The sequence below is a fragment of the Salmo salar genome, chromosome 02, assembly GCF_965601325.2.
Source record: "Salmo salar chromosome 02, fSalSal1, whole genome shotgun sequence".
NCBI lineage: Eukaryota > Metazoa > Chordata > Actinopteri > Salmoniformes > Salmonidae > Salmo > Salmo salar.
In genome coordinates, this window is record NC_138292.1 from 42,648,235 (window position 1) to 42,676,220 (window position 27,986).

At 42.7% G+C, this 27,986-nt stretch overlaps 1 protein-coding gene across 1 annotated transcript; it reads right to left on the reverse strand.

Annotated features, from left to right (window-relative positions):
• LOC106583256 (glycoprotein endo-alpha-1,2-mannosidase-like protein) lies at nucleotides 1-26,638 on the reverse strand. The gene is made up of 4 exons (XM_014167207.3): nucleotides 25,238-26,638; nucleotides 21,393-21,502; nucleotides 5,614-5,690; nucleotides 1-1,081 (listed from the first exon to the last, which is right to left on the reverse strand). Exons 1-4 carry the CDS (start codon nucleotides 25,731-25,733, stop codon nucleotides 445-447), a joined length of 1,320 nt encoding a protein of 439 aa, XP_014022682.1. The 5' UTR covers nucleotides 25,734-26,638; the 3' UTR covers nucleotides 1-444.
• Between the last annotated feature and the right edge of the window lie 1,348 nt (nucleotides 26,639-27,986).

The following is a 27,986-nucleotide window of genomic DNA, read 5'->3' on the forward strand; positions in this document are numbered from 1 at the left end:
AATTATCATTTTAAAACTTAAAAGGATTGTGCAGAAAGAGAAGTCATGCCAGGTTGCATTGTATCAAACAGATGGTTGCAGTGGTTTGTCAAAGTAGGACAGAGTGTACTGTATACAGTATATTGGACTATTGATGTGTCCATCCATGCTTGTAGCAGGGATGGGGTTTGTCTGGAGGTTATCAGGAGACAGAATCCAGGGCAGAGATATGGCAAGCAGGATGGGGAGCTTATTGTTGCACATAAGTGTCAACTGTAGAATATCCCAAATGTACCACAAAATGCAATTTTTCGCTACCAAAAAAGTTAAATCAAGAGGATTTCTCCCTGTTCTCTTTTTTTTTTTTTTTTTGCCAGTCCAATTCCCACGCACGTCTCTCACACATTCATAAACCTCTACAGTCACTCATGCTTTTTCTCTCTCTTTCACACACACAGTGCCAGCTCACATAAGCCATGTCTCTTTCTCCTTGTTGAACTGCTCTGCCCACCTCCTGGTGAGCTCCAGGTAGTATTCAGGTTGGTGCGGCTGGTAATCCAAATACAACCTGGTCACCGTCTTTTTTGGCACAGCCCTCTCGATCTGTGTGCCCTCGTGCCACTCGTTGAACGACGTTATAGTGACGATCTCGGGCCGCACGTTCAGCGCCGCCTGCAAGGCCGTCTCGTAGTAGCGGCCGTTGACGCGGTTGCGCGTGTTGTGGTTGTTCCACGGTCTGACCGCGGTGTCGATGTAGCCCGGCCCGGCGCTAGGTATAAATAACAGGTTGTTACCGTCGCAGAACGCCTTGACCGCGATCCAGTTCTGGTGGGACGAACCAAAAGAAAACCCGTTGGAGGCGAAGTACGTGTACATGCCATCGAAACCCCCGGCAAGGATGTCGTGCTTGTGGCGCTCCTCCACAATGAGGGCGATGAAGACACTGTCATACGGCGTGCCACGCAGGCTGTGGGAGCCCGTGGGGTGGAGTAGGTCGGACCAGTTCTCGGGTGGCGTCAGATACGAGTCATAAATGTAGAACAGAGGCAGGATATTCCCCGTGCTAGAGGTGAACTTGTAGAAGGCTCCGTGGTCCCCGTACCTTCAAACACAAATAAATGGACAGGAGATTATTGGTACAGATTTGAATATTTGCATGGAAAAAATTACCTAGAAGTAACCTAATAAGATAGGAAGCATATTCTAGATTTATGTACATGTAATCTAGCATTCAGGAGACGGCAGATGGAGCACGCCCCCATCCACATTGATGGGGCCGCATTGGAGAATGTTAAAAGCTTCAAGTTCCTCGGCATACACATCACTGTGTGGTGAAGGTGCAACGCTGTCTCTTCAACCTCGGGAGGCTGAATACATTTGACTTCGCCCCAAAGACCCTCACAAACTTTTACAGATGCACAATTGAGAGCATCCTGTCAGGCTGTATCACCGCCTGGTATGACAACTGCATCGTCCACAGCCCAACGCATCACCGGAACCACACTGCCTGCCCTTCAGCACATCTACAGCACCCGGTGTCACAGGAAGGCCAAGAAGATCATCAAGGGCCTCAGCCACCGAGCCATACCCTGTTCACCCCACTAACATCCGGAAGGCGAGGTCAGTACAGGTCCATCAAAGCTGGGTCTGAGAAGCTGTTTTTCAGTCTGTATCTCAAGGTCATCAGACTGTTAAATAGCCATCACTAGCTGGACTCCACCCAGTACCCTGCCCTGAACTTAGTCACTGTCACTAGCAAACGGAACAAAACGGGGATAAACATACCTGAATTTGTCCAATGGAAATTCTCGTTTGCAACTGTTAAACTACTGATTACAAACTATATCAGCTAGATGGAGGCAAGAGTGTGCAAGGCGGTCACTTTGATTACAAATTTGTCTCTCAACCTGTGTGCACCTACGTTGTAAACTTTCATTCAAAAGCTAGGTTGTAGCAACCTCATGATCTGTATAGGGAAAATTGTCATGTAGTAGCCTAAACCTAACACTGTTACATTGAACTGGGTGAATGGAATATGAATGAGAGTCATGCAATAACATGTAATAGAAATAAGGCCATGCTAGTGAAAAAATGGGATTTAAAGGCGTCACTGGTCTATACATCCCATCGTGTGTGTGTACAGTGGAAGTCAGAAGTTTACATACACTTAGGTTGGCGTCATTAAAACTCGTTTTTCAACCACTCCACAAATTTCTTGTTAACAAACTATAGTTTTGGCAAGTCGGTAAGGACATCTACTTTGTGCATGACACAAGTCATTTTTCCAACAATTGTTTACAGACAGATTATTTCACTTATAATTCACTGTATCACAATTCCAGTGGGTCAGAAGTTTACATACACTAAGTTAACTGTGCCTTTAAACAGCTTGGAAAATTCCAGAAAATAATGTAATGGCTTTAGAAGCTTCTAATAGGCTAATTGACATCATTTGAGTCAATTGGAGGTGTACCTGTGGATGTATTTCAAGGTCTACCTTCAAACTCAGTGCCTCTTTGCTTGACATCATGGGAAAATCAAAAGAAATCAGCCAAGACTTCAGACAACAAATAGTAGACCTCCACAAGTCTGGTTCATCCTTGGGAGCAATTTCCAAATGCCTGAAGATACCACGTTCATCTGTACAAACAATAGTATGCAAGTATAAACACCATGGGACCACGCAGCCATCATACCGCTCAGGAAGGAGACGCGTTCTGTCTCCTAGAGATGAACATACTTTGGTGCGAAAAGTGCCAATCAATCCCAGAACAACAGCAAAGGACCTTGTGAAGATGCTGGAGGAAACAGTTACAAAATAATCTATATCCACAGTAAAACGAGTCCTATGTCGAAATAACCTGAAAGGTCGCTCAGCAATGAAGAAGCCACTGCTCCAAAACCACAATAAAAAAGCCAGACTACGGTTTGCAACTGCACACGGGGACAAAGATCGTACTTTTTGGTGAAATTTCCTCTGTTCTGATGAAACAAAAATAGAACTGTTTGGCCATAATGACCATAGTTATGTTTGGAGGAAAAAGGGGGAGGCTTGCAAGCCAAAGAACAACATCCCAAACGTGAAGCACGGGGTGGCAGCATCATGTTGTGGGGGTACTTTGCTGCAGGAGGGACTGGTGCACTTCACAAAATAGATGGCATCATGAGAAAGAAAAATTAAAGCAACATCTCAAGACATCAGTCTGGAAGTTAAAGCTTGGTCAAAAATGGGACTTCCAAATGGACAATGAGAGGAGTGGCCATCACAAGTGGCCATCACAAAGCCCTGACCTCAATCCTGTAGAAAATGTGTGGGCAGAACTGAAAAAGCATATGCGAGCAAGGAGGCCTACAAACCTGACTCAGTTGCACCAGCTCTGTCAGGAGGATTGGGCCAAAATTCACCCAAGTTATTGTGGGAAGCTTGTGGAAGGCTACCTGAAAGGTTTGACCCAAAGCAAACAATTTAAAGGCAATGCTACCAAATACTAATTGAGTGTATGTAAACTTCTGACCCACTGGTAATGTGATGAAAGAAATAAAAGCTGAAATAAATCCTTCTCTCTACTATTATTCTGACATTTCACATTCTTAAAATAAAGCGGTGATCCTAACTGACCTTAGACAGGGAATTTGTACTCGGATTAAATGTCAGGAATTGTGAAAAACTGAGTTAAATGTATTTGGCTAAGGTGTATATAAACTTCTGACTTCAACTGTATGTGTATATATAACTCAGCAAAAAAAGAAACGTCCCTTTTTCAGGACCCTGTCTTTCAAAGATAATTTGTAAAAATCCAAATAACTTCGCAGATCTTCATTGTAAACGGTTTAAACACTGTTTCCCATGCTTGTTCAATGAACCATAAACAATTAATGAACATGCACCTGTGGAACGGTCGTTAAGACACTAACAGCTTACAGACGGTAGGCAATTAAGGTCACAGTTATGAAAACTTAGGACACTAAAGAGGCCTTCCTACTGACTCTGAAAATCGCCAAAAGAAAGATGCCCATGGTCCCTGCTCATCTGCGTGAACCTGCCTTAGGCATACTGCAAGGAGGCTTGAGGACTGCAGATGTGGCCAGGGCAATAAATTGCAATGTCCGTACTGTGAGACGCCTAAGACAGAGCTACAGGGAGACAGGACGGACAGCTAATCATCCTCGCAGTGGCACACCACGGGTAAGAACACCTGCACAGGATCGGTACATCCAAACATCACACCTGTGGGACAGGTACAGGATGGCAACAACAACTGCCCAAGTTACACCAGGAACGCACAATCCCTCCATTAGTGCTCAGACTGTCTGCGATAGGCTGAGAGAGGCTGGACTGAGGGCTTGTAGGCCTGTTGTCTGGTGAGGACCTGCCTTACATCACCGGCAACAACGTTGCCTATTGGCACAAACCCACCGTCGCTGGACCAGACAGGACTGGAAAAAAGTGCTCTTCACTGACGAGTCGCGGTTTTGTTTCACCAGGGGTGATGGTCGGATTCGCGTTTATCGTTGAAGGAATGTGCGTTACACCGAGGCCTGTACTCTGGAACGGGATCGAGGTGGAGGGTCCTTCATGGTCTGGGGTGGTGTGTCATAGCATCATCGGACTGAGCTTGTTGTCATTGCAGGCAATCTCAACGCTGTGCGTTACCGGGAAGACATCCTCCTCACTCATGTGGTACCCTTCCTGCTGGCTCATCCTGACATGACCCTCCAGCATGACAATGCCACCAGCCATACTGCTCATTCTGTGCGTGATTTCCTGCAAGACAGGAATGTCAGTGTTCTGCCATGGCCAGCGAAGAGCCCGGGTCTTAATCCCATTGAGCACGTCTGGAACCTGTTGGATCAGAGGGTGAGGGCTAGGGCCATTCCCCCCAGAAATGTGCAGGTGCCTTGGTGGAAGAGTGGGGTAACATCTCACAGCAAGAACTGGCAAATCTGGTGCAGTCCACGAAGAGGAGATGCACTGCAGTACTTAATCCAGCTGGTGGCCACACCAGATACTGTTACTTTTGATTTTGACCCCCCCCCCCCTTTGTTCAGGGACACGTTATTCCATTTCTGTTAGTCACATGTCTGTGGAACTTGTTCAGTTTATGTCTCAGTTATTGAATCTTGTTATGTTCATTCAAATATTTACACATGTTAAATTTGCTGAAAATAAACGCAGTTGACAGTGAGAGGATGTTTCTTTTTTTTTGCTGAGTGTATATATATGTGTGTGTGTGTGCATATATATATATATATATATATATATATATATATATATATATATATATATATGCACACACATATATATATATATATATATATTACACACACACTCCGACATTGCTCGTCCTAATATTTCTATATTTCTTAATTCCATTCTTTTACTTTTAGATATCTGTGTATTTTTAGATATTACTGCACTGTTGGAGCTAGGAACACAAGCATTTTGCTACACCCGCAATAACATCTGCTAAACGTGTAAATAACCAATAGAATTTGATTTGAAGTGAACTGTGTCTCAGTCCTTTAAAAGGGTCTACGTTGTCTGAAAACTACTGTTTCAACAGGAAAGTTCAACAAGGTTTTACTTTGTGTCCACTTCAGTTTAAAGTTATTCTAAACAAAGACAACACCTACCTGTCGATGATATACTTGATATTGTCATGGACACTGTGGTCGCTCCGCCCTCTGTAAGGCTGGAGGTGAAATGCAACCTGGGAAGAAAATGAAAAACATCTTAGTCCACAGCTTTCCATTCATTGCATTGTTGTCACATATTTGTAAGTGTGCCTATGCAGCCAACCCAACCATCTAAGGTGATGAGTTTGTATTGACTCAAACTCTAGAGAATATTCACATTTGGAAAGGTGACAGGAGCTGGGCTGTGTTCAGCTGCCCCTTGGGTCTAATTGAGAGCTATTCAAAGCCTAAGGATGCAGGAGGAGCATGACAGCCATTATTATGCCGCCATTATAATAAGCAGTTGTTACAACAACAAGAAAATAGCTTCAATTGTTGTGTCCAAATACTGGTGGAGTCAACTAATAACATAATCTGACCAGAGAGGTTCAGGACCTGAAGAACAGTTTGCAGTTCTCCCAGCGTCTGCTCAGTGAGTTTAAACAGGAAAACGTCAAGATGACAACAATCTGTAAGCATTTGAGAGAGGACATTAGTTCTGTATGTGAATCCATGATAACAATGACAGAGAAATCAGATTATCTCGAAGGACAGTCGAGGCGGAACAACATTGTTGTAGATGGAATTGCGGAATCTCCACATGACCTGGACAGAGTCTGAGGACAAAGTGAGGGAAATGATCAAGGTGAAACTGAAGATGGACCACAGGAAGATTGAGTTGGAGCACGCCAACAGGACTGGAAAACCCACCACCAGCCCAGGTGCCAGGCACAGGCCGATAGTCATCAAGTTTCTGAGGTTCAAGGACATGGTAGCGGTTCTGGAAAGAGCCATGAACTTGAGAGGAATGTACATCTTCCGTAACGAGGACTATCCTGAAACTGTGCACCTGAAGAGAAAATGACTTATCCCGGCCATGAAAGCTGCCAGAGTGCGTGGGGACATGCTTCCATCCAATATGACAGGCTCATTGTCCACCCTCCCTCCCAAAAGCCTGAAAGGGATGAGTGAGCCAAGCCTATGGATTTGTAGCTTCAACCCCACAGCACACACACAAACACACTTACACACACCAACTGATTAATGGACTGCTAAATGTGTTTTTTTTCTCTTTCTTTTTGTTCTTTTCCATATTGTGTCTATCTCTGAGAAGCTGCCAAGAAAAGGGCTGAAAATAGCCCATATTAATATATGTAGGCTTAGAAATATGGTTCATGAAATCAATAACTTGCTAACATCATATAATGTTCATATATTAGCCAATTCTGAGACTCAGATAATTCCTTTGATGATACAGCAGTAGCCGCAGTACAAGGATATAACATCTATCGAAGAGACAGGAATGCTTATGGGGGAGGTGTTGCTATATACAGTACCAGTCAAAAGTTTGGACACAGGGTTTTTCTTCATTTTTATTATTGCCGAATAAAGGTGAAGACATAAACTATGAAATGACATGTGGCATCATGTAGTAACCAAAAAAGTGTTAAACAAATCAAATATATTTTTGATTCTTCAAAGTAGCCACCTTGATGACAGCTTTGCACACTCTTGGCATTCTCACAACCAGCTTCATGAGGTAGTCTCCTGGAATGCTTTTCTAACAGTCTTGAATGAGTTCCCACGTATGCTGAGCACTTGTTGGCTGCTTTTCTTTCACTCTGCGGACAAACTCAACCCAAACCATCTCAATTGGATTGAGGTCGGGTGATTGTGGAGGCCAGGTCATCTGATGTAGCATTCCATCACTCTCCTTCTTGGTCAAATAGCCCTTACACAGCCTGATAGTTCCACTAAGCACAAACCAGATGGGATGTCGTATCTGTGCAGAATGCTGTGGTAGCCATGCTGGTTAAGTTTGCCTTGAATTCTAAATAAATCACTGACAGTGTCACCAGCAAAGCACCCCCACACCATCACACCTCCTCCTCCATGCTTCATGGTGGGAACCACACATGCGGAGATCATCCATTCTCACAAAGACATGGCGGTTGGAACCAAAAATCTCACATTTGGACTCCTCAGACCAAAGGACAGATTTCCACCGGTCTAATGTCCATTGCTCATATTTCTTGGCCCAAGCAAGTCTCTTCTTCTTATTGGTGTCCTTTAGTAGTGGTTTCTTTGCAGCATTTCGACCATGAAGGCCTGGTTCATGCAGTCTCCTCTGAACAGTTGATATTGAGATGTGTCTGTTTACTTGAACTCTGTGAAACATTTATTTTGGCTGCAATCTGAGGTGAAATTAATTTCCGATTTCTGAGGCTGGTAACTCTAATGAACTTATCCTCTGCAGCAGAGGAAACTCTGAGTCTTCCTTTCCTGTGGCGGTCCTCATGAGAGCCAGTTTCATCATAGCGCTTGATGGTTTTTGCGAAACATTCAAAGTTCTTGATGTTTTCCAGGTTGACTGACCTTCATGTCTTAAAGTAATGATGGACTGTCGTTTATCTTTGCTTATTTGAGCTGTTCTTGCCATAATATGGACTTGGTCTTTTACCAAAGAGGGCTATCTTCAAGACAAAGGAGATGATTGTGGACTACAGGATAAAGAGGACCGTGCATACCCCCATTCTCATTGACGGGGCTGTAGCGGAGCAGGATGAGAGCTTCAAGTTCCTTGGTGTCCACATCACCAACAAACCAACATGGTCCATGCACACCAAGACAGTCGTGAAGAGGGCACAACAAAACCTATTCCCCCTCAGGAGACTTGGATTTGGCATGGGTCCTCAGATCCTCAAAAGGTTCCTCAGCTTCACCATTGAGAGCATCCTGACTGGTTGCACCACTGCCTGGTATGGCAACTGCTCGGCCTCCGACCGCAAGGCACTACAGAGGGTAGTGCGTATGGCCCAGTACATCACTGGGGCAAAGCTTTCTGCCATCCAGGACCTCTATACCAGGCGTGTCAGAGGAAGGCCCTAAAAATTGTCAAAGACTCCAGCCACACTAGTCATAGACTGTTCTCTCTGCTACCGCACGGCAAGCGATACCAGAGCACCAAGTCTAGGTCCAAGAGGCTTCTAAACAGCTTCTACCCCCAAGCCATCAGACTCCTTAAAATCAAATCAAATGCCTACCCAGACTATTTGCATTGCACCCCCCCCCAACTGCCACACTTTAATAACTCTACCTACATGTGCATATTACCTTGACTAACCGGTGCCCCCGCACATTGACTCTGTACCGGTACACCCCTATATATAGTCTCGCTATTGTCATTTTACTGCTGCTCTTTAATTACTTGTTACTTTTATTTCTTATTCCTATTTGTACTGCATTGTTGGTTAGGGGCTCGTAAGTAAGCATTTCACTGTAAGGTCTACACCTGTTGTATTCAGCGCATGGGGCTAATAAAATTCGATTTTATTCTGTATACCACCCCTACCTTGTCACAACACAACTGATTGGCTCAAACGCATGAAGAAGGAAAATTCCATAAATTATATTTTAACAAGGCACACCCGTTAATTGAAATGGATTCCAGGTGACTACCTCATGAAGCTGGTTGAGAGAATGCCAAGAGTATGCAAAGCCATCATCAAGGCAAACGGTGGCTACTTTGAAGAATTTCAAATATAAAATATATTTTCATTTGTTTTACACTTTTTTGCTTACTAGATAATACCATATGTGTTATTTCATAGTTTTGATGTCTTCACTATTATTCTACAATGTAGAAAATAGTAAAAATAAATAAAAACCCTGGAATGAGTAGGTGTTTCCAAACTTTTGACTGGTACTGTATATTCAGAGCCATATCCCAGTAATGCTTAGAGAAGATCTCATGTCAAGTGTTATTGAAGTAGTGTGGCTACAGGTTCACCTGCCTCATCTAAAGCCTATTATTTTGATGTGTTGCTATAAGCCACCAAGTGCTAACAGTATCTAAATAATGTGTGTGAAATGCTTGATAGTGTATTTGATGTAAACAGAGAGGTCTACTTTCTTTGGAATTTGAATATTGACTGGTTTTCATCAAGCTGTCCGCTCAAGAGGAAGCTTCTCGCTGTAACCAGTGCCTGTAATCTGGTTCAGGTTATTAATCAATTTACCAGGGTGTTTACAAACACTACAGGAAGTAGATCATCCACATGTATTGATGAAATGTTTACTCATACTGTAGAACTCTTCTCTAAAGCTGTATCCGTACCCAATGGATGCAGTGATCACAATATAGTGGCTATATCTAGGAGCACCAAGGTTCCAAAAGCTGGGCCTAAAATAGTGTATAAGAGATCATACAAAAGTTTTTGCTGTGACTGTTATGTGGATGATGTAAAGATATTTGTTTGTCTGAACAGACTAATAAGGAGCATCCAGATGCTGCACTTGAATATATGAAACTGCTTCTTCCAATTATTGATAAACATGCACCTGTTAAGAAACTGACTGTTAGAACTGTTAAGGCTCCATGGATTGATGAGGAAATGAAAAACTGTATGGTTGAAAGAGATGGGGCAAAAATATTGGCTAATAAGTCTGGCAGCACATCTGACTGGCTGACTTACAGCAATTTGAAAAATTATGTGACTTAACTTTACAAAAAGAAGAAGAAACTATTATGAAGCCAAGATCGATGATATAAAGAATGATGGGAAAAAAACTGCCGTACATTAAATTAAATTATTGTCAGAAAGACAAATTCAACTCCATCTTTCATTGAAGCAGATGGCTTATTCATCACAAAACCATTGATGTTGCCAATTATTTTCATGATTACTTAATTGGCAAATGGCCAAACTTAAGCAGGATATGTCAACAATGAACAGTGAGCCATCGTATTCATGCATAAAAAAACTAATAATGAAAGAAAAGCATTGAAAGTTTGAATTGTGTATAGTTCGTGTGTGACAGGTGGAAACATTTTTGCGCTGAATAATGACAAACCTCTTGGCATTGACAATTTAGATTTGAAGGCTACTGAAGATGGTAGCTGACTCTATGGCCACTCCTATCTGTCATATCTTTATTCTGAGTCTAGAGGAAGGTGTTTGTCCTCAGGCTTGGAGGGAAGAGAAAGTTATTCTACTACCCAAGAGTGGTAAAGCAGCCTTTACTGGTTCTAAAAATTGTGTTGTACCAAATACAATTCCATTTCTTTGTAAACAAATTGACAACACACTTTCAGTATGCTTATAGAGATAGGCACTCAACATGTACGTTGAACTAAATGGATAATAAGAAGATTGTGGGAGCTGTACTGTTAGATTTCAGTGAAGCCTTTGATATTATTGACCATAACCTGTTGAGAGAACTTTTTTATGTTTAAAGGCTTTTCAACCTCTGCCATATTGTGAACTCAGAACCATCTATCTAATGAAACTCAGAGGGTTTTCTTAAATAGAAGCTTCTCTAGCTTCTCTAATGTAAGGTGTGGTGTACCGCAGGGCAGTTCTCTTGGCCCCCTACTTTTTTTATATTTTTACCAATGACATGCCACTGACATTAAACAAAGCCTGTGTGTCCATGTATGCTGATGATTCAACCATATACATGTCAGCAACCACAGCTAATTAAGTCACTGAAACCCTTAACAAGGAGTTGCAGTCGGTTTTGGAATGGGTGGCCAGTAATAAACGGGTCCTGAATATCTCTAAAACTAAGAGCATTGTATTTAGTACAAATCATTCCCTAAGCTCTAGACCTAAGCTGAATCTGGTAATGAATGCTGTGGCTGTTTGACACATTGAGGAGACTAAATTTCTTGGTGTTACCTAAGATTACAAACTGTCATGGTCAAAACATATAGGTTCAATGGTTGTAAAGATGGGGAGAGGTCTGTCTGTGGTAAAGAGATGTTCTTCTTTTTTGACACCACACAAAGCAAGTCCTGCAGGCTCTAGTTTTGTCTTATCTTGATTATTGTCCAGCCATGTGGTCAAGTGCTGCTAAGAAAGACCTAGTTAAGCTGCAGCTGGTCCGGAACAGAGCGCCACGTCTTGCTCTTCATTGTAATCAGAGGGCAAATATAAATACTATGCATGCCAGTCTCTCTTGGCTAAGAGTTGAGGAGAGACTGACTGCATCACTTCTTGTTTTTATAAGAAACATTAATGTGTTGAAAATGCTAAATTGTTTGCATAGTCAACTCACGCACAGCTCTGACACACACACACTTACCCCACCAGACATGCCACCAGGGGTCTTTTTCACAATCCTCAAATCCAGAACAAATTCATGAAAGTGTACAATATTATATAGAGCCATTATTGCATGGCACTCCCTTCATCTCATATTGCTAAAATGAACAGCAAACCTTGTTTCAAAAAACAGATAAAGCAACACCCCACACCACGTCTCTCCCATATTGGACCTAGATATTTTTTGTGTATGTATTGATACTGTATGTAGGCTATGTGACATTTTTAAATGTATGTAGTTCTGTCCTTGAGCTGTTCTTGTCTATTAATGTTCTGTATTATCTCATGTTTCATGTTCTCCAAGCAAGGTACTTGGAGTCAAACAGTCAGGCCTGGATGTGATCTTTAAGGTCAGGGCCCTCCGTAAGGCTCACAAACATTTTTTAGACCCAAGCCACCCCCTGTACTCGGACTTTGAACTACTCCCCTCTGGGCGCAGGTATAGGGCACCCCTCGGCAGGAAAAACAGAAATAGACAATCATTTGTGCCAGGTGTGATATCCCTCCTAAATAGCTCAGGCTAATGTTCCTATCGACCCAGTAAGGCCAGCAGGCTAGTCTTTTTTTTAAAATGTTTTATTTCTTTATTTATTATAATTATTATAATTTAAAAAATGTATTGGTATGTAACTGTTATGAAAGTTGTATTGTCAATTTTGTTTTGTATTTTAATGCCACTTTAAATGTGTTCATGACTCTGCAACAAAATTTCCCCATGCGGACAATAAAGTCTGTACGTAAGTAAGTGTTGACCCCAGTAAGAGTAGCTGCGGCTTTCGCAACAGTCACATTTCTCGGCCAAAAGAAGTGGACAAAGTTGGTGCCCAGAAATGTCTTCATAAGAGACAATAAAAGCACACAGTGGTGGTGTTAATATGTTGTACAACCTTTACAGACTGTGTTATAGGATTGTCTCAGACGATGACTGTTTCAGCACTGGTGTTGTGCCATGACAAATAACCTGACACATCTATCCCAAGTTCATTTGTCATCCAGTAAATCATAGTTCTATTCCAGCTGACTATTCCTCAATGAGGAACAGAGTGGCTGAACACAATATGGATCAGCTATGAAACAAATACAAAAATGTTTAACTTGAATTTTTAAGAGTAAGCGTGGAGAATTTCACTACTTTGAATTATATATGATCGAAGTGGACCACTTTTCTTCTCCCACAACTGGTTCCCCAGGGACCCAGCATGAAGGAAACTGGATGGATAGAGCCATAAGCAGAATGGAAGCAGCAACACCTCGCCAGTTTGCTAACATAAGTCTGCTGCTTTTGTTGTAGATCCATCATTCCCACCTGACGCTCGATAAAATTCCTGTCTGAGCTCTGCCTCGCCACTACCTGGTTCTGTCTGCCAGATACAATAGCACTACCCTATAAAATACTTTCTTGTCATTATGGGGTTAGCTAATGTTTACCATGGGCTGTGGAGAATAAAGTGCTAAACATGTAGGTTTAGCATGTTGTGCATTTTTCATGACTGAGAATTGTCTTTTATGCTATAAAAATACTTTTCATGATGCGGTTCGGATACCATTCACTATGGAGAATAAAGTGCTAAACATTTTACACGTTCTTAGGCTATGCATGTTTTGTAGTTTTCATGACTGGGAATTGTCTTTGTCTTATTATGGAGAGGGACTAGCCAAGTATAGTGCATTAGATTGGGATAGGTTGGAGTAGGGGGTATGGCAGTATTGAAATGAAAGTGAGTGGCTACTGGGTCTTCCTAGCCAGTTGCCGTGGTGATGTAATTTGGTGACACCAAGGGCTCAAAGTGTCACCATGACATTGGGACAGAAGTGCGCTAATGGATAGGAGTTGTGCTGGCTAGGGATGGGAGGCAAGGCGGTTTTAAACTGTTGTCCTGTATAGTTAAATGTGGTCATGGGGAGAAAATCATTGTTGTCGCTAATGGTGGCAGCTAAGTGCTTCAGTGTCGGATGAAAATATATTTTAATTTGGAGCACCCGTGGCAGGGTAGCTCACTATGGTTGTGTAGGCCACTCGTCTGAAATCAGTGTCGAAGGGCGATAAATGCAGGAACAACTCTCCGTAATCTGATTAATGTCTCGAGGCAAGGTATCATTAGAGGGAAAGTTACAACTCTTTCTGTGCTAATAACTTAGATTGAAAGCTGAGTGACTCGGCCGGAAAAAAAAGTCATTATAGTTTTTAAAGCCTGCCGTCTCACTGACTGTCTAATTATTTCTCCCTAAGAAAAAGAGCTGTCACCATCTCAACTCCGCTCACCACAGATGACTGCTGCTTCTGGAATAGCCCGCTCATTTTCCACCCGAGACACATAAGGCCATTACACAGCAGCAATTTAGATGGAAATGAGAGACCCAAGCAAACCAAGAGCATTTCTCACAGACAGACCCAGCCCTATCACCATCACCAGAGCATAGAATTGGCTGAATCGAGTACAATACAACGTAATGCACTGTAACAGGCCCTTAGGAGGGGATTTCAACCATCCGTTAAACTACCCAGACAGCATTTCAAAAGAGTCAACACCATACAGTATTGAACGTATCATGAGATGTTGCCGCTTCGTACTTCCAAGAACGTTTTCGGTTATATTAGTTCGATTTCAGTAGGGTTCTACACGCTATGGTTGTCAACTTCTCATCAACATCGAAGTCTTGCAGGCACACTAACCATGCACCCCAAATGGCACCCTAGTCCCTATGTAGTGCACTACTTTTGACCAGGGCCCATCATAATTGGTGCACTATGAATGGAATAGGGTGCCATTTGGGATGCAGTCAAAGTCTTGTGAGATGGAAGCTGCATGCTGTGCTGGGCATCTGGAGATGGGGAAGTGTGCCTGACAGCATGGCCTGCCCACAGATGGGCAACTCTGCACTGCTGCTGTGCAACATGCCCTACTTTTCTGCCCCTTGGGACCCGGATTGTTCAGGGAGGAAAACTGAGTCATGGGACCGTCACCCCCCCCCCCCCCAGAGCCCACACACAGCCCCTCAAGGTCCAAAGGGGAGTTTCAGCCTGAGCTACTCTCCAAGCAAGCAGTGTGACCACGATTGTTCCTACTCAGTGGAGCTCTGAAGCCTTCAACCGCAAGAGGATCTGCTCTTAAACTCCAACCCTACATACATAATACAAAAGCTGTGTGGGTGCCCAGACTTGATTTAGGGTCTTTTTCTAATACTATTCTTATATAAACAAAACGGTCTGTTTTCTGCAGTGTCATCTAGTGTAAGGTCACAGATTTAGGAGTCTAAGTCAGTGCCATTGTAGTATTGCCTGGCTACCCAGACTCCTCGCTCCGGCCAAATGCTATGCCACAGAGGTTAGTTTCTTTTCCGCAATGAGTCTGGATCTGAGTACCTCCTCAACTCTTCACCGAATGTGAACACTCTGGCCTTCTGACTGGTCCAGAAACTGATGGGTTGGGCCAGAGCCAGAACACACGTGGGTTTGATACTCTGATTGGTTTGAGACAATCCAATTGCTGATGACCCCACATCCATGTTAGACTAGTCTAGACTTGTTCTGGCCTGTGTTTCTAAGGCTTTTTCAGACTGAAGATTCAGCATGACTGTCTCGGGACTGTCTGCTGTTATTCAGACCACGTCACACACAGAGCTCCCTTAGATTGCTCTGTCAAGCAGCAAGTTATGAAGGCTCTGTAGCCTCCGCTCATTGTGATCACCTCAGGTCAGACTGTAAAGAGAAGTTCCGTCACGACAGATCTGACAGGAGAGGGATGACAAGACTGATAAACAGAGAGATGGACTGACTGAGCAGGTACCGTGTCAGACGTTCACCTGCAACAGTGACAAACACTTCACGCTGGTGGCCCCTAAAGACTTTCTCTTCTAGTCTCTTTCTTTGACAACATTGTTTGTGTCCATGAAATATAACATAATTTATCTTTCATGTACCGCATTCACATTTCCTTTGAAGAGGCTACACACATTGGGACCTCAAATTATTGCTCACTTTTGCCCCTAAGGATCCCTCAGAAGGAGTACATTAGAATGTATATGCAAGTCAAAGAGCCCCATGATGAAGTGAAATGCATGGTGAGATGCTGCCACTGAGTATAAAGGGCCGAATCCTAACTTGAAATCCATACGCTTACATGTTTTTGCATAAGCCATGCATTGATAACAATGGGACAAGTTATGCCCATGGATCTTATGTTAGGGCTCAACCCAGAGCGATAATGCATTCTACTGCTAATACCCCGTCTTACATATTGGTGTGAAAGAGGAGGCACAATTATACCTTGTAATCTGCCTTGTCTTTGCAGAAAATTCCAGGAAGATTGTAATGCAAGAGGGCCTCTTTTACATTCGAAAAAATAATAATAATTGCGTCGTAGCTCAAAATTATTAGAGACCCAAGACTTATTTTTCTACGGTCAGCAGTTTGTGAAGATTTTGCACTAAAGGCACTCCAACAATAGATGTCCTTATGTGCAGTGGGAGTGGGAGAATGTGGTCGGGAGCAAGTGGGCACTTGAACAGGATACTGCTGCAGAGTACCACTCTAAATGTTCTATAACAAGGTTATTAAAGGGTCAATCTCGGATTGGTACATCAATTTTTGGACTTTTAAAATAATAATACAATACTTTGACCAAAAGTATGTGGACACCTGCTCATCAAACATCTCATTCCAAAATCATGGGCATTCATATGGAGTTGGTCCCCCTTTTGCTCCTATAACAGCTTCCAATCTTCTAGGAAGGCTTTCAACTAGATGATGGAACATTGCTGCGGGTCTTGCTGCCATTCAGCCACAAGAGCATTAGTGAGGTCGGGCACTGATGTTGGGCGATTAGGCCTGGCTTGCAGTCAGTGTTCCAATTCATCCCAAAGGTGTTCGATGGGGTTGAGGTCAGGGCTCTGTCCAGGCCAGTCAAGTTATTCCACACCGATCTTGACAAACCATGTATGGACCTCGCGTTGTGCACGGGGGCATTGTCATGCTGAAACAGCAAAGGGCCTTCCCCACCTGTTGCCACAAAGTTGGAAGCACGGAATCGTCTAGAATATCATTGTATGCTGTAGCATTAAGATTTCCCTTCACTGGAACTAAGGGGCCTAGCCCAAACCATGAAAAATAGCCCCAGACCATTATTCCTCCTCCACCCAACTTTACAGTAGGCACTATGCATTGGGGCAGGTAGCGTTCTCCTGGCATCCATTACATGAAGCTCCAGACAAACAGTTATTGTGCTGATGTTGCTTCCTGAGGCAGTTTGGAGCTCGATAGTGAGTGTTGCAACTGAGGACAGACTATTTTTACACGCTACGTGCTTCAGCACTATGCGGTCCCATTCTGTGAGCTTGTGTGGCCTATCACTTCACAATAACAGCACTTACAGTTGAATGGGGCAGCTCTAGGAGGGCAGAAATTTGACGAACTAACTTATTGGAAAGGTGGCACCCTAGTCACTGAGCTCTTCAGTACGGGCCATTCTGCTGCCAATGTTTGTCTATGGAGATCGCATGGCTGTGTGCTCGATGTTATCCATCTGTCAGCAAAGGGTGTGGCTGAAATTGCCAAATCCACTAATTTGAAGGGGTGTCCACATACAGTGTATATAGTGTATATAGGCCCCATCCCTTAGCTGTTTACAAAAAAGTGGCGGAGACCACTTGGTTGTTGTTTGTTAAAGTTATCTTTCCCTACGTTGGCTTTATTTCTTTACTGCTCTCTTGTATCAGTAAAACTGCAATATTCTTGTGGAAAAAATATAGCCAATTCTGAATCCTCCGGAATTAACTATTAGTTTGATTACTTATGCTTATAACAACTGAGGTCGGGGAGTTTGATATAGTTTAGTTGAACTTTACTTAGAGTACGCTGGCATTACATATTTATTCACAAGGCTTCCTAGCACAACTATCGGTTGCGTGTAAAACATGGAATTGGAATCTTTCTGTACAAATACAGTCGTGGCCAAAAGTTTTGAGAATGACACAAATATTAATTTTCACAAAGTTTGCTGCTTCAGTGTCTTTAGATATTTTTGTCAGATGTTACTATGGAATACTGAAGTATAATTACAAACATTTCATAAGTGTCAAAGGCTTTTATTGACAATTACATGAAGTTGATGCAAAGAGTCAATATTTGCAGTGTTTACCCTTCTTTTTCAAGACCTCTGCAATCCACCCTGGCATGCTGTCAATTAACTTCTGGGCCACATCCTGACTGATGGCAGCCCATTCTTGCATAATCAATGCTTGGAGTTTGTCAGAATTTGTGAGTATTTGTTTGTCCGCTCGCCTCTTGAGGATTGACCACAGGTTCTCAATGGGATTAAGGTCTGTGGGGTTTCCTGGCCATGGACCCAAAATATCGATGTTTTGTTCCCCGAGTCACTTAGTTATCACTTTTGCCTTATGACAAGGTGCTCCATCATGCTGGAAAAGGCATTGTTCGTCATCAAACTGTTCCTGGAAGGTTGGGAGAAGTTGCTCTCAGAGGATGTGTTGGTGCCATTCTTTATTCATGGCTGTATTCTTAGGCAAAATTGTGAGTGAGCCCACTCCCTTGGCTGAGAAGCAACCCCACACATTAATGGTCTCAGGATGCTTTACTGTTGGCATGACACAGGACTAATGGTAGCGCTCACCTTGTCTTCTCCAGACAAGATTTTTTCCGGATGCCCCAAACAATCGAAAAGGGGATTCATCAGAAAAAATGACATTACCCCAGTCCTCAGCAGTCCAATCCCTGTACCTTTTGCAGAATATCAGTCTGTCCCTGATGTTTTTCCTGGAGAGAAGTGGCTTCTTTGCTGCCCTTCTTGACACCAGGCCATCCTCCAAAAGTCTTCGCCTCACTGTGTGTGCAGATGCACTCACACCTGCCTGCTGCCATTCCTGAGCAAGCTCTGTACTGGTCCCGCAGCTGAATCAACTTTAGGAGACGGTCTTGGCGCTTGCTGGACTTTCTTGGGTGCCCTGAAGCCTTCTTCACAACAATTGAACCGCTCTCCTTGAAGTTCTTGATGATCCGATAAATGGTTGATTTAGGTGCAATCTTACTGGCAGCAATATCCTTGCCTGTGAAGCCCTTTTTGTGCAAAGCAATGATGACGGCACTTGTTTCCTTGCAGGTAACCATGGTTGACAAAGGAAGAACAATGATTCCAAGCACCACCCTCCTTTTGAAGCTTCCAGTCTGTTTTTTCGACCTCAATCAGCATGACAGAGTGATCTCCAGCTTTGTCCTTGTCAACACTCACCTGTGTTAACGAGAGAGTCACTAACATTATGTCAGCTGGTCCTTTTGTGGCAGGGCTGACATGCAGTGGAAATGTTTTTTGGGGATTCAGTTAATTTGCATGGCAAAGAGGGACTATGCAATTAATTGCAGTTCGTCTGATCACTCTTCAACATTCTGGAGTATATACAAATTGCCATCATACAAACTGAGGCTGCAGACTTTGTGAAAATGTATATTTGTGTCATTCTCAAAACTTTTGGCCACGACTGTACACGGACTGGATTGCGGAATAACGTTCACAACATTACATGTACAACAGACATTTATTTTCTGTACTTGTGCTCTTATAAATATTAATTTTGAATATCGGCCTGCATTATTTGCATGGTTTTATGTAGCAGAGATTCTCATGCAAACACAAAAACAAATCCCCTCTCAATTGTCTTTAAATGCGACCGTGTGTTGAGCAAACAGCGTGTGTATTATCGATGCAACGCGGCTGGAGAAAGGGACTCTAGCTCAAGCCTGTCTCTCTTGTCACACTGCACTCAGTCCGCATTCATTCACACAGGCACGAGGCTCGCAATGCCCCTGTGCCGTCTTTAAAGGCCCAATGCAGTCACAAATGTGATTGCCTGTGTTTTATATATATTTCAATACTATATGGTTGGAATAATATTATGACATTTTGAAAATCATGATAATGCCATTTTAGTGTAAGACCTGTTTGAAAAGACCGCCTGAAATTTCAGCCTGTTGCAGTAGGATGGAATTTTGGCCTGCCTGGTGACATCACCAGGCTCCCGAGTGGCGCAGCGGTCTAAGGCACTGCATCTCAGTGCTAGAGGTGTCACTACAGACCTTGGTTCAATTCCAGACTGTATCACAACCAGCCGTGATTGTGAGTCCCATAGGGCGGCGCACAATTGGCCCAGTGCTCTCCGGGTTAGGGTTTGGCCGGGGTAGGCCGTCATTGTAAATAATAATTTGTTCTTAACTGACTTGCCTAGTTAAATAAAGGTTAAATAAAAAATAAAAAATAAATCACCAGGTGGTAAATTACTTAATAGACAAATAAGAACGAGTTCCAAACCTTTGCCAATAACAAGTAGTTTATGGTTTTCCCCTCCCTACCACCCCTAGACAGTCCTAGCAATATTCTTGCTTGAGAAATTGCTTTTTGCTAAGAAGCTATTTTTGTTTATTTTTGACCATTTTAATTGAAAACAATCACAGTACGTTGATTTTATTGAAATAAAAACGGCTGCAATGGATCTTTCAAACACACACACAAATGCAAGTCATCCTGCCGCACAGCTGTCTACTGACACACAGATACCCAGAAGTGTCCTGCCCCTAGTGCCCCCTCAGATCTGTCCTGTTTTTTATTTTTCAGATGTTAAATGAAATACTCAACTTAATTTTTAAGCCTACGCTTTATCATAATTATTTATAAAAAAAGATCTGTCAGCGGTATTTTGCGGAGGGGCCACACACATAAAGAGGTATGCTTAGATAACCCATGGAGAACAATATACATTGCTTTTACATAGAATTAGGCATAATGAATATTGCTCTAGATTGCAGGAAAATGCTGTTTCAGGTGTTTGAGAAATTCACCCCTGGATATACCACCCAAAGTTCTATATACCAAAATTCAGCATGCGTAATGTACACCACTTAAAATGCCTTAAAGCGTCTTAGACACATTCTCACAGACTTCCAACCACTCAGGGTGAATGGATACACACCACTTAAACGGCTGTGTGGCTGTTTTTATATATCGGTTATGTCATCCAAGATGCTGCCGGATCAAGCCAGTACAGCTCACTTGAAGTATCTTTTTTCCTTTGAACATCTTGAATAGCTACTACGTCTCTGCTGCATCTAATGTGCATCTACCATCTGATGTTACACGTATCGAATTACGAAGAAGGGGCCCTCTAAAAGTTTCATGAGCTTCAATGCAGTCCGTGACAGCAGGCAGAGGGGACTCGACGTGTCGACGTTGATGCAGTCGTTATCTCTGGGATCGCATTTTCCGACCTAATTGGCAATAGGTCATGATGTGTTTCCCTGCTCATCCAGTCCCATAAACAACAGTTCCCGCCGGCAGCTTTATTATGTCCCCTCTGCTCTTAGTTAGAGATGTGCTCATCCTCCTTCCCCTCGGCCTACTCAAAGTCATGTCACACTTGGCTATCAACTTTTTTGAAGTAATGGTACACTATTGTGTATTATAATACTATTGTACAGTATTAGGATATGTTTACCAGTTGGTTGTGTAACTTTGTTCTTTCGAAGATTCCTTACCAAAACACACATTCTTATTCAGCGCTCATGAATCCCAAAAACTGATTCCAAAGCAAAGCGTCTGTCTGTCTCTCTGTCTCTCTGTTCCTTACCTTGAGGTTGTGTCTGTGAGCAGCGTCCAGGATGGCCGGCACCAGGTCCTCTGTGGGCTCCCCGTTGTCATCGGCCAGGCCCGGAGGATACCAGGACAGCACCAGCACCCCTAGACCACACAGGGCAAGTCTCTCTAAGTCTCCACACAGGACCTTTCAGGTTGGCTATACCCCACACAAAAATATAATTACTAGAATGGGGAAATAAAATGACTAGAAAGGGAAAAGCCCCTCAGAGCATGGCAATTTTACAATACACCCAATATGGCTGCTGGTCCACCTATCACAGAACATTGACTTCAATGGGATTGACCATTCTAGTCATTATATTTCAATTACCACACATCTCTGATACCCAATCCTGAACCTCATGATGTCCCTGTTACACCATTTTAAGTCGTATTGGTCAGTGTGACGTTGACATTGATATATGTGATAGCTGCCTACATCCCCTAAGGGTTCTGGATTGGCTTGAAGGACTTATTGATGTGATTGCTGCCAGTTGTAGGCCTACAATAGGATCTCTATGGGCCAACATCCCTCAAGACTTCAATGACTAACTTCGATATATATAGTCTACATATTCTGCCAGATGTACAGTTGAAGTCAGAAGTTTACATACACTCAATTAGTATTTGGTAGCATTGCCTTTAAATTGTTTAACTTGGGTCAAACATTTCGGGTAGTCTTCCACAAGCTTCCCACAATAAGTTGGGTGAATTTTGGCCCATTCCTCCTGACAGAGCTGGTGTAACTGAGTCAGGTTTGTAGGCCTCCTTGCTCGCACACGCTTTTTCAGTTCTGCCCACAAATTTTCTATAGGACTGAGGTCAGGGCTTTGTGATGGCCACTCCAATACCTTGACTTTGTTGTCCTTAAGCCATTTTTCCACAACTTTGGAAGTATGCTTGGGGTCATTGTCCATTTGGAAGACCTATTTGCGACAAAGCTTTAACTTCTGACTGATGTCTTGAGATGTTGCTTCAATATATCCACATAATTTTCCATCCTCATGATGCCATCTATTTTGTGAAGTGCACCAGTCCCTCCTGCAGCAAAGCCCCCCCACAACATGATGCTGCCACCCCCGTGCTTCACGGTTGGGATGGTGTTCTTCGGCTTGCAAGCGTCCCCCTTTTTCCTCCAAACATAATGATGGTCATTATGGCCAAACAGTTCTATTTTTTTTTCATCAGATCAGAGGACATTTCTCCAAAAAGTACGATCTTTGTCCCCATGTGCAGTTGCAAACCGTAGTCTGGCTTTTTTATTGCGGTGTTTGAGCAGTGGCTTCTTCCTTGCTGAGCGGCCTTTCAGGTTATGTCAATATAGGACTCTTTTTACTGTGGATATAGATACTTTTGTACCTGTTTCCTCCAGCATCTTCACAAGGTCCTTTGCTGTTGTTCTGGGATTGATTTGCACTTTTCACACCAAAGTGTGTTCATCTCTAGGAGACAGAACACGTCTCCTTCCTGAGCGGTATGATGGCTGCGTGGTCCCATGGTGTTTATACTTGTGTACTATTGTTTGTACAGATGAACGTGGTACCTTCAGGCATTTGGAAATTGCTCCCAAGGATGAACCAGACTTATGGAGGTCTACAATTTTTTTTCTGAGGTCTTGGCTGATTTCTTTTGATTTTCCCATAATGTCAAGCAAAGAGGCACTGAGTTTGAAGGTAGGCCTTGAAATACATCCACAGGTACACCTCCAATTGACTCAAATTATGAAAATTTGCCTATTAGAAGCTCCTAAAGCCATGACATCATTTTCTGGAATTGTCCAAGCTGTTTAAAGGCACAGTCAACTTAGTGTATGTAAACTTCTGATCCACTGGAATTGTGATACAGTGAATTATGAGTGAAATAATCTGTAAACAATTGTTGGAAAAATGACTTGTGTCATGCACAAAGTAATGTCCTAACCGACTTGCCAAAACTATCATTTGTTAACAAGAAATTTGTGGAGTGGTTGAAAAACGAGTTTTAATAATGACTCCAACCTAAGTGTATGTAAACTTCCGACTTCAACTGTATACTGTTATGGCTCATTTGGCATTCATTGCTCGTGCTGTCTGTCTCCTTTATTCCAACATAAGTGATGCCTCATATCTGAGTGATGAAATATGCCTCCCTACATGCAGTTCATCTTTATGCACTCTGTTTTAATCGTAAGAGCGAGTATCTTTCAGTACACACATGAAGTGACAGCTCATAAATGTCTATGTTGCAGCCAGAGGAATTGTTTCCCACACGCTCATAGAGGGGAATATCAAAAACTCTTTCTGTCAAGTAGCCAGCAAGGCAGGCATGTCCACTTTGGTCACAAGCTGTGTGGAATATTTGATTGCAATTTCTAAAAAGCCATTGTCACATGTATTAAAAAGTTATGTCCGCACTATTCATTTTATTATGGGCTCCTCGCGGAGTGGAATCAGTCACCGCTGCAAGCAGGATATTATTTGGAATTTTTTATGGGTCTTTGTGCCAGTGGCTTTAATTAAATTGACTCCTTTTAACCAAGCACATTCAGTTGGCCTTTCTGTGTTCCATCTGTCACAGTGTTCGGTTTAAGGGGAAGGGAGGGGAAAGAAAGGGGAAGGGACGATCATTTTCCGGATGGTGTACAATAACCAGTTCAGCCGAAGGCAGACAACATTAGCATGGCTCGATTGTCTGTCCCATCAGTCGTTTTCACACCCAACTCCAAGGCATCATCACTCCCATTTTGGTCAATACAAGTAGCTTACATTTTTCGTTGAAAACATAGGCTCCTTATTTCAGACAATGTACATGCCACTTCCGGTTATGGTTTTCAGTGCTGACCTTTGCAGTGGACTGTCATGGCCACGTACTGATAAGACTTACGTGCTCCTTCCACTGACTGATGGATTTTCAATAACTTTTTAGAGTCAAAAGGGGACTTCCTATTCGCGCGGCCTGACGTTCATCTGTTTGTATGTTCGATCTCAGTGAAATACAGATAAGCAGTAAACATATATTATTCAAGTGTTCAATTGTTCACATTCAAGATTGCTTGGAAGTGGATGTCAAAATTAACACCGTTCTAAAACTACTGTGAGAAAAGGCTGCTGGTGGGTTTAGGTGAGCATGCGGAGCTGTCCACTACATGAGTGCTGAAATAAACCGGCAAAGCGCAAGAGAAGTGAATAAAATGAATTGTGCGGCCATAACTTTTTAATACACGCGACCATGGCTTTTTAGATATTGTAATCCAATATTCCACACAGCTTGTGACCAAAGTGGACATGGCTTGATCAATTAGCTGCATGCATACTGTGTGTGCCAGTGGCCTGCTGTACTGGCTGCTTGACAAAAACCGTTTTTGACATTCCCCTCTATCAGGTTGTGGACAATAATATATCTGGCTGCAACATACATTTATGAGCTGTCACTTCATGCGTGTACTGGAAGATACGCACTATTACGATTAAAACCGAGTGTCTAAAGATTCACTGCATGTAGGAAGGCATATTTCATCACTCAGAAATAAGGCATCACTTATTCTGTCTAATGATATAGTAGAATGGTTGTCTGTTGGAATAAGGGAGACAGACAACACGAGCAATATGCAACACAAGCAATGGGTTCAAATGAGCCATAACAGTATACACTTGGCAGAATATATAGCCTATATGCATCAAAGTTAGTAATTCAAGTCGTTGGCCCATATATATCCTATTGTAGCTGTGCTCAAAGTTGAACAAAATGTTACAACTTTAAAGTTAACTGGACAGGCACTGCAGCAACAAAACTAATACGAATGTTAAAACTTGTTTGTACGTTTCAGTATAGAATAACCACTGCACCTTTGCACTCTACCTGCAGCAGCCGCTCCAATCTGCTCCATGTGTGACTCCAATACATCGGGATCTCTCGAGCTGTACGGACCAAGATCGGGGTAGAAACTGGAGCCGATGTCCTCCGGCGGCATATGCCTCCCTTTCGGGTAGCTGGCGGCGATTTTGGGGTCCCAATGTGGCACGAGGACATGGTCCCAGTGCATGTATTTCCCATCCATCGACGGGTTCCCGTACCACACGCTGTAAAATATGTGGACGTCGTAAAATATGGTTCCTTCAGGTCCCGAGTTTGATAAAACTACTTTGGCGCGCACCTGCCCCGGGGAGGAGACGACGTCTTGGGACACCGAGCGCCGGTCCATCCTTCCTCCAATCATCGGCATAAGGTCCAACCCCGGGGCCAGGTCTGAGAACCCATCGCTGGGCTTCAGAGTTCTCAAACCCATCATGGTTCCAAAAACGAAGAGTGTAAATAAAAACAGAGCTATGCACGCTTTCTTTCGCAGCCTGGCCATTGCGGATAGATTGTCTCTCAGATGTGATTCCTGCTGGAGTGAACCGGGGGTTCGTGGTCGGCTGAAGTCAGCGATGTGGATAAGACTTGCTTTTCTCCAAACGTCGTATAGCCTATAGGCAGTATACTATAACAGTTAGCCTATCTTACAAGTTCACCACCCACACTCTAGAAAAGTATACAATGCAGGCCTTCATATAGACTATTCATAAATGCAGTCGCTGTCGGAACGCAGAAAATGTACAACTTTATGATTAATAGCCTAATAACTATTAGCCTACATGATTGCGGACGAAGCCTAATGGTCGCGTTGCATGACGCAGTGGAATCTGGCATTGCATTTAGATCTCAGTGATGTGAAATTATTTGTCCCTTTATCAGGTTCTCAAGCGGAGTTAACTTGCTCAATTCAACCAGTTAACAGAATATCGTTGTCTTAAGGAGCCCACTTTACCTTGTTGTAGTGGAGAATGTGAAATAAGGATACATGACACATTTTGATTAGTTTCCCCCAATTGCAATGGTGAAGGCTATACCACCATCTGATTATATGAGCTCTTGGAGAAAATGTGCACATTTCGAGTTAAGAATAGCCTCCATGTCAAGTGATCAAATCTCTCTGATATCTTTCTATCGTCTATAGGCTACAGTTAGATGTTGGCTCCTGGTGGCTGAATTGTCATCACTCTGGTACACTATTTCGCTGCTACGCTATTTCGCTGCTTGGCTCGATGTATCTCCTACCTAATGCTTTACATTAGGCTCGGAAGTAAACCCAAGTTGTGACAGCAACGAAAACGTTCTAAATTCAATGCAACAAGATCCTGGACGTGCACACTCCGTGGTCGCTGTCCATGGTAGCAATTCGCCATCAGCGATGGCTGCTTTTTACCGTCCATGTTTTGCTACATGGAGGCGGAGCTTTGGCCGGCCTGGTGTTATACTGAGATTTGTTTTACATTACGTTTGGCGCAAGGGAACTGATGGATGGCAACTATAGGCTATGCATGTACCTACACAAAGTAGGATATTGGAGCCTTATTGATGATGATAATAGACTGTAAGTTACATACACAATAAGGCCAGAGTTGCAAAGTTGCAGTGTAGCCTACACGATGAACATGCTGTCAAATGAACAATGAAGCCATATAGACTCCAGTCTTTAACTAATAACTTATACTTAATGCCTTCTTCCTTTCCAATGAGGTGGTCATCGGGGGAAGTGGTATTGCCTTAACCCATAACAGTCTAAGCCGGGGGTCTACTAAGCTCATTTGAATCGTTTTAAGGTCATACCAAGGACAATTTTGCTATTTGATTTTGAATTTTAAGTATAACAAAAAATATATATTAAAAAAAATTGATGCTAAATTATTTTGGGCTAAACTTCTATTAGACCATATAAACGCATTACATAACATATTCACTACACGGGACAACAGATAGTCCCCAAAAAACATCTAAAGGAAGTTCTGTCCTATATCTGAGAAATATATATGAAAGATCAGGAAACGTATATATATATATATATATATATATATATATATATATATATATATATATATATATATATATATATATATATATATATAATATATATATATACACACACTACCGTTCAAAGGTATGGGGTCACTTAGAAATGTCCTTGTTTTTGTGGGTTCGATTACAGGATCAAAATAGCCAGAAACAAATACCTTTCTTCTGAAACTCGTCAGTCTATTCTTGTTCTGAGAAATGAAGGCTATTCCATGTGAGAAATGAAGGCTATTCCATGTGAGAAATTGCCAAGAAACTGAAGATCTCATACAACGCCGTGTACTACTCCCTTCACAGAGCAGCGCAAAATGGCTCTAACCAGAATAGAAAGAGGATGGGAGGCCCCGGTGCACAACTGAGCAAGAGGACAAGTACATTAGAGTGTCTAGTTTGAGAAACAGAGTTGCAAAGAAAAAGCCATATCTCAGACTGGCCAATAAAAATAAAATATTAAGATGGGCAAAAGAACATAGACACTGGACAGAGGAACTCTGCCTAGAAGGCCAGCATCCCGGAGTTGCCTTTTCACTGTTGACGTTGAGACTGGTGTTTTGCGGGTACTATTTCATGAAGCTGCCAGTTGAGGACTTGTGAGGTGTCTGTTTTTCAAACTAGACACTCTAATGTACTTGTCCTCTTGCTTAGTTGTGCACCGGGGCCTCCCACTCCTCTTTCTATTCTGGTTAGAGCCAGTTTGCGCTGTTCTGTAAAGGGA